The 7,484-nt window shown below is 35.9% G+C and overlaps 1 protein-coding gene across 1 annotated transcript; it reads left to right on the top strand.

Annotated features, from left to right (window-relative positions):
- Positions 1-312: 312 nt before the first annotated feature.
- LOC140890753 (ultraviolet-B receptor UVR8) lies at positions 313-6,748 on the top strand. The gene is made up of 15 exons (XM_073298776.1): positions 313-775; positions 1,012-1,088; positions 2,550-2,628; positions 2,927-2,986; positions 3,187-3,288; positions 3,423-3,516; positions 3,855-3,897; positions 3,990-4,035; positions 4,131-4,177; positions 4,292-4,394; positions 4,660-4,714; positions 4,819-4,885; positions 5,277-5,313; positions 5,481-5,560; positions 6,275-6,748. Exons 1-15 carry the CDS (start codon positions 457-459, stop codon positions 6,398-6,400), a joined length of 1,335 nt encoding a protein of 444 aa, XP_073154877.1. The 5' UTR covers positions 313-456; the 3' UTR covers positions 6,401-6,748.
- Positions 6,749-7,484: the final 736 nt, after the last annotated feature.

The raw sequence follows: 7,484 nt of genomic DNA, 5'->3' as shown, positions 1-7,484 counted from the left end.
CCTTCCTCTAAGGCCCAACTCCAGTTTTCTAAGGGCCAATGCTCTGGTTGTGCAGTACCCCATCAGGCCTTATTTTCCCACGATGAAATGTGGTTTACTGGGTAATTTCTGTTAGTCCAAATACGTGGTCAAAGGCGGGGCCCCATATGAGTAGGATTGAAAGCCCAACTATTTTATGGCATAAAGAAAGTAAATAATTAGGCTTGGGGAAAACACCTCTTTTTCCTTCTTTTTAAAGAAAAAGTTGGTTTCAAAAAAAAAAGAAAGAAAAAGTTAATTAATTTCATATAGCCATATTTACGTTACGTTGCGCTATTTGAAGCCAATAATCAATATTCCTGAAGTACAATTCCTTGGAGTCACAGTTTCTCCTTTTGTACGATTTTCGAAGAATCATAATCATCACCAGCGATTAAAATCATGAACCTCATTTTGATTCTCCCGCAAATCTAACAAATGACGGTTTCAAGAACTTATTTTTGCGTGAAAAAACTCGCACCTTGTTCAAATTTGAAGAACAACAAAGCAAGATCAGCATTCTCATCATGTTTTAGAAGGTGGGTTTGCGCTGAAAGTCGCCAACTTGATGAGACTGCTCAAGAATTGAGTAAAGGAAAGAGTTTTGCTGCTCTGTGGGGAAACGGGGATTATGGCAGGCTGGGGTTTGGGAATTTGCGGTCTGAGTGGAGGCCCAAGCCTATTTTTGCATCAGCTTTCGATGATCAGAGTCTGAGAGAGGTAGCTTGTGGCGGTGCTCACACTCTGTTTCTCACAGGTTAACCGCAAATCATTTGATTTTTTGAATTTATTTTTTTCTACGTAGGGAATGAGGTTAGACCAAGAAATGGATGTGTTCTTGTTCATATTAACTTAAATGTTGATCTTGGATTCGCTTGCGGCTTTGAAAATTGAGCCTTTTCGTGTTGTAAAATTTTCAGCTTGTGCATTTGTTTCATGTATTGGTGGATTACTAAAATTTGCGTAGGACTCTAAATTATCCTGCTTCGACAGAAAATGGGGATGTGTATGCTACTGGACTCAATGACTTTGGACAGCTAGGAGTTTCAGATTCAAACAGTTATACACTGGTATGCTATCTCAACTCTGATACAATCTTTGTTTCTGGAGTTGTATCTTTCCATGATTCACTGCATTTTATCTGTTTTTATGCTTCTTTGCGCCTCGTGAGTCATTATCAAGGCTCTATTCTTAAGCTGATTAGTTCATATCTATTCAGTTCAATTTTCCACGACAAGATAACAAGCATTGTGCATACTCAAGTAGTTAGTAGTTTCTGAATTATATGCGTTGCACTTAAGATCGAAATTTAGCCTCCATTTGTTGCAAGTTTGTCCCTGCTCCCTATCCTAGCAATTTTCTGAAACATAAAGGCTTCAAGTCAGTTTTTGCTGATTATCAATTGTGAAAGTGAGCATTAGTCCAAAGCATGTATCAATACTTACGTGGGTATACATATGAACCCACAGGGAGATTTTGATAAGATTCCAGGTCAGGGAGAACTAGATTGGTCAATTGGTTGAGTGATTTACAGCATAGTGGAAAGGTATGTCTCAAAGACTTACTGATAAGAATCTCATTTTTAATTTAAATGCCGATTGTAGGAATGACGAATTAGGTGTTACTCAGTCAGACACATAGACTGGATCCAATTTCTAAAGCTTGAGCCAATCAAAGATTTCCGAGCAATCTAAATCAATAAAAAAACATTGTTGATGACAATGATAGTTGTGCGCAGCTTATCAAAGTTCAGGAATACACTTAGATCTTCAAATTTTCTGAATAGATATGGAAAAAAATTGAAGCTCTTACGTTTTCTTTTTTCTCGGAATGCAAGTCCATTCAAGCTTAAATATGCCACAATATCCAATAACCAAAGTAATTTGGAAAAACTTACTTTTATTAGAACTTCTGTCCACTGGACTGGGATATTCATCGAGGATGTTAATTAAAACCTGATTTGCAATCCTTGATCTGCTTTTTGAAAAAATTGAGGTGCCAGGCATAAGGGCCTTAAAAGTTTAATGATGGAGGGTTTCATGTGTCAGATTGTACTGATGGGAGAGGAAAACGTAAGAGAAATAGGGATTAACTAATCGAAGAAAAGGTGTTAACACTTAACTTTGAAGTAAAAACATGGAGTAATTGAAGCTTCAACCATTTCAAGAGGTCCATAAATCATTCTATATTCCTTTTGACATCAATATGTATCCCGGATCTTGCAATATCTCACTTGCTTTCTCATGTGTGGCATATTTTTGAAATACTATGTTAGCCATTGCCTTGATGCAGAAGAGGTGCAATACAGATAAAATAGGATATTAATTGTTGTTGAATTATTATTTAATGGCTCAATTTTCTAATGCTGAAGTATTTTGTTCATGATTTTTAATCTCTTTCCTTTCCTATTGCTGGAGTTCTTGCTTCATTTATTTTTTATTTAAGTAGTTAACATTCTGATTCGTGTATGAACATGTTTTTGTTATTGAATAGGGATTTTATTTATCAATTGTTTACTTAATTTATTGTAGAAACCTCTCAGGGTTTCTGGAATTCCGAGCAGGGTTATTAGAGTTTCGGCTGGTTACCATCATTCGGCTGCTGTTACGGGTATCATATCAACAGTGTTTGATGCTTTGCTCTTCTCGATTTTTTCATCTTTCTTTCTTCTCTCTTTGCCATGTAATACGACTCCAGTCTTTCCTTTCAATTTTACCCACACATGTTTCTTCTTTAGTGTGAAAGGCTCTAGGCAAGCCTCATCTTCTTGAAATTGTATACACAATTTATTTTCCTTCTTCTCTGCATGAAATGACATGCTAATAGCTTTTCGATTCGGCAATATGTTAATAGGTTTCAACTTTGATGTTGGGTTTTGTTTCATGAAAGTCTGTTTACTCTTTTGCAGTGGACGGAGAACTCTATATATGGGGAAAGAATGCAAATGGACAGCTTGGTCTTGGAAAAAGTAATTGTTTGAGCCTATATCGGTGTTATCCTATCTTTAGTGATTATCACTCATATTTTCATGTCTGCTCCACTTTATGGATGAATCAAGCAAATAACTGAACAGTTTTAGCGCTTCCTCCTCCTAACCGATGCAATAATAATAATGCACACAAATTCTCCATGGTTGTAACCATCTGCCACATTTGTTGCTGTCTGCAGAGGCGGAAAGGGTAATACCTGTCCCTATCAAAGTTCCGTGCTTGGATGGAGTCACCATTAAAATGGCATCTTTAGGGTTTGAGCACTCAATTGCTGTTACAGGTCTGAAATCTGTATCTGGAAGCACATTTCTTTTCGGATACCTGATTATTTGACTTCCATCAACTTCACGATGTTATGTCTTGCTCCCATTGCTCATTAGTTTTTTTGGTCATTTCCTTTTTTCCGTATGCCAGATAAAGGTGAGGTCTTGAGTTGGGGTGATGGAGATTCGGGGAGACTTGGTCATGGACATGAATTAAGCATTTTGGGATTTCAAAAAAGCAGCAGGTTTCTTTTCTTGTCCTTTCCTTTGTCTGCACATTAATGCTTGCTCTTACATTTTTGCGTTTGGTCACTGCTTAAAATTTGGATTCTTTCCCCCCGAGAAAGTCAGTTATGTATGAAGGGCCTTGTTCTTTACATTTAGCTTAATTGGAAATGCTGTCCTATATTTGTTTTACCAAGTTATATCAATGAAAGGATGCTTCTTTGTTGGTATATTTTCAGATCTTGATTGTCAACTATGTTGTCGTTGATTATTGTGTAATGTGAATAAACATTAATAAATTAATAAACACCATTTACACCTGTATTGATTTTTTTTCCATATATTCTCTTAAATGCAGTGAGTATACACCACGACTAATTAAAGAACTTGAGGGAGTCAAGGTACTTCTTTGTCCTACTTGTTCCATCATCTCGAGTTGTAGTTAATATTTCGTCCTACTTGTTCTAACATGTTGTTGGTTCCTCATGATTAGGTTAAAAGTGTTTCTGCTGGAATGCTACACTCCGCCTGTATTTGTGGTATATCGATACTGTTTCATGTTTGATATATTCTTTTTTTCAATTTGGATTTTATTATCATGTGCTTTAGCTAGGCAATTATTCGAATTTTACAGAAAATGGCTCTTTGTATTTCTTTGGTGAAAGGGAGTTAGGAAAATGGGTAAGCTTTAAATTCATTAATATTAACAATCTTTGCTGTATCGTCATTTCATGCAAACCATTCTTGATATGTTTTTTTAATCTGATCAGTGTTAATTTTTGCCTAAAATTTTAGGGCTTCGGCAAAGCAAAGAGTGCAACTACACCATCCACAATCAGCCATTTGCCACTCTCAGACGAAGTTGCATGTGGTGGTTATCACACCTGTGTCATCACAAGTAATTTTTGTCGATGCCTTTCTTCATAGAAACATAATTAGAACCACCTCTTTCTATAAAAAAAAGTTTTGTTTTCTAAATTTCCAGTCATAAAATTAATAGGTGAAAATTTTAAATGTGTTGTGTACTTTGTTCGAAAAGATACTGCTTGGATTTATAGGCATATTTAGAGGGTGTGTATCCGTAGTAGACATGTTACTTGTTCATTGTACCTCTGGCTGATGTTCCTGAAAAGTTAATTTTTATAGTCTTTTTTGTTACACAGATGGTGGAGATCTGTATACATGGGGCTCCAATGAAAATGGCTGTCTCGGCATTGGGTACAATCTGTGTCATTTAGTATTGAGCCGAGTTAACGAAAAGTTGCTAGTGTTCATTATTGTAAACAATATATCAGTAATTTGGGTCATACATTATGTATCAGCTGCACGGATGTAATATATTCACCGGAAAGAGTCCAAGGTCCATTTTTGAATCAACCTGCTACTCAGGTTTGTTGTGTTGACTCTCTTGGAGATTTGTTCCAGTTCGACTACTGTTGAATTTTAAAATAGAAGAAATGCAGCGAGGGAGAGATTTCAACTATAATACAAATATTTGCATGATTAGGTGATGAAATCAATATCATTCATATTAAAGATATGTGTAACAATATGAACTCAGAATTAATTACTTAATTTATAGAAAAAAAATGTTCCTTACTTCTAAACTTGTTAGAAATTAAATAGCAGATCCCACTTGAATCCAAAAATTTACGCAGTCCGTCTGAAGTTGTACTTGGATGTACAGTGGTGACTACGGGGAACTCGAATTCATAAATATAACCAGATATTAGTTATAGGACTCATTAGTCTCATCCCTCTTTCCTGTTTGTTGTAACAGGTATCCTGTGGTTGGAAGCACACAGCAGCAATTTCTGGTAAACATCTTCTAAGCTGAAGATCCTGATCAACAATTTGTGTCGTTCTATACTTCTATTATAGTATCATGTGTATCTTATAGAAGATCTGTTGTTACCTAACCAACCATAGGTTCAATGTTCTTCTTGTTTATTTCTATTCCAATTTAACTCCGGGTGACATACAGGAGGCAATATTTACACATGGGGTTGGGGAGGTTCTAATGGAACATTTAAAGAAGAAGGACATTCTCCTGGCGGACAATTGGTTAGCTTAAACTTATCTTTTGTTCTGCGCAGTTTTTGTTTGTATTTGATTAGTATCTGGAATGTGTGATATTGAATATGTTGAGCCATCTTAAACATCAAATCTTGTCAAATCTTATTCCTGTGTTGAATTACTGCCAACCAAGTAACTTGATCAAAGTTCTTGAAGCACAGTGGGGTCATCCCAAGTATGGTGCTAATTTTGCAATGTTGTCACCCCTTACCGGTTGGCCAGTAAAGAGTGAGTTAACGTGTAATACTCTTGTCTCGTATTGATTCAAAGAAATGCATGATAAGATTTGTAATACCTCATAATTGAATTCCCTATCAACTTACTTGATCAACTTTACTTGATCATTTGACTTATGGGAAGTAGATTAATTTAGCTGCTAGTGTAATCCGTCATGTATAGTTTGCATAGACGAATCCGTTGACCCTGGGCATGACATAACAACTGATCCAACCTTGATGCCGTAAAGGTAATTGGATTAAGTGATCAAGTTTTATATTGATGATTATGTATTGTCAGTTGATTTTTTCTGGAAACCGGCTCCTGCCATGGCTTCTCCACTTCAAGCAACTATGGAGCCTACCTGTTTTTTTTCCTTCTTTCTCTAGCAAAACCTCATTTGTTGAGTATTTTTTTTTATAAGTGATAAGTTCATTTCTGGATTCTCTGTTCGCGACAACTGAATCAAAGGGCGTTTGTGTATAGGGTCATGGTGATGACGTTGACTACATCGAGCCTAGTCTGATTGACTTTTACAAGAACGTAAAAGCAGTACAAGTATCTTGTGGATTTAATCATACAGCTGCCTTATTTGAATACAAATCTGAGTAGAGATCGATGCAGAAATTAGTTGGGACACAACGTTTTTCATATCAACAGCAAATACATCAAGAGGCGTTTACCAATCTATTGGTTGGCTCTTTATGAGTGAATTCTGCAGAAGCATCTGCATGAATGCTTCTCAAGAAAATCTCGAGTGGATCAGAGTAAAAAATGAGAAGTGACAACAATTTGATATTACATATATAATTTAGTAAATAAGAAATAAAGGTGCACTTTTATTTTTTTTTTATTATCACCTGAGGTGTAATTCATTTCTTTTTTGCTATGTATATGAGGCACCAAATGTAATCCATACACGTTACATTTTGTACTTTGTTGGAGGACTTTGAGATAAAATATGAGAAATAATAAAAATTATTCTTAAAAATATGCCCTCTTCAAACTCATTACGATGTATTTAAGTTTGTGTTTGCACTCTTGGTAAGCTGTCGATGATCATAATAATTGCGTTATTAACTTATTCATTTAAATTTGTCTTCTCGCGTGATGTGCAACTTGAGTCCAACGACAAAAAGTGTTATCAACTGATGCTTCATATTTCGCACAGAAAAAAACCCTAAATTATAAGATGATATGATTTCTGTTCATACATTTGGAAAAATAAAATAAAATTTGGAACGTAAAAGGGTGGGGATTCATATAAGTGAAGCTGGATCACTGGCTAACAAATATGTTTCTATTTGTACAGAAACACATAGAATGGATTGTAATAGGGATATTTGTTGTGTGTGATGATGAAAATATGATGATAATTATTATTGTCACATGATTTGCTCCTCACCCCTAGGGCTCCATCTCATGGGAGTCAACGCCCAATAATAATCAGACACGTCACCCAGCATATGCCTGTGGTCTTGTCCCTCTCGCTTCACCATCGTCAGATTTCATTAATTGTCATCACGTGCTCGTGTACTCTGCCCCCCTGCAAACCGTACGATTTTGAGAGATGATCTCACCCGTCCATCACCTCGCACATTCTAATATTATTATATATTTCACAAAAACTGAAAGTTCATTTGGACAACAATTAAAATTATCACGTATATTGTGTCTTTGGGCTCACTAAGTAAAA

The sequence above is a fragment of the Henckelia pumila genome, chromosome 3, assembly GCF_033568475.1.
Source record: "Henckelia pumila isolate YLH828 chromosome 3, ASM3356847v2, whole genome shotgun sequence".
NCBI lineage: Eukaryota > Viridiplantae > Streptophyta > Magnoliopsida > Lamiales > Gesneriaceae > Henckelia > Henckelia pumila.
The sequence above is the reverse complement of the archived record's forward strand: the minus strand, read 5'-3'. Positions and strand labels throughout refer to the sequence as shown.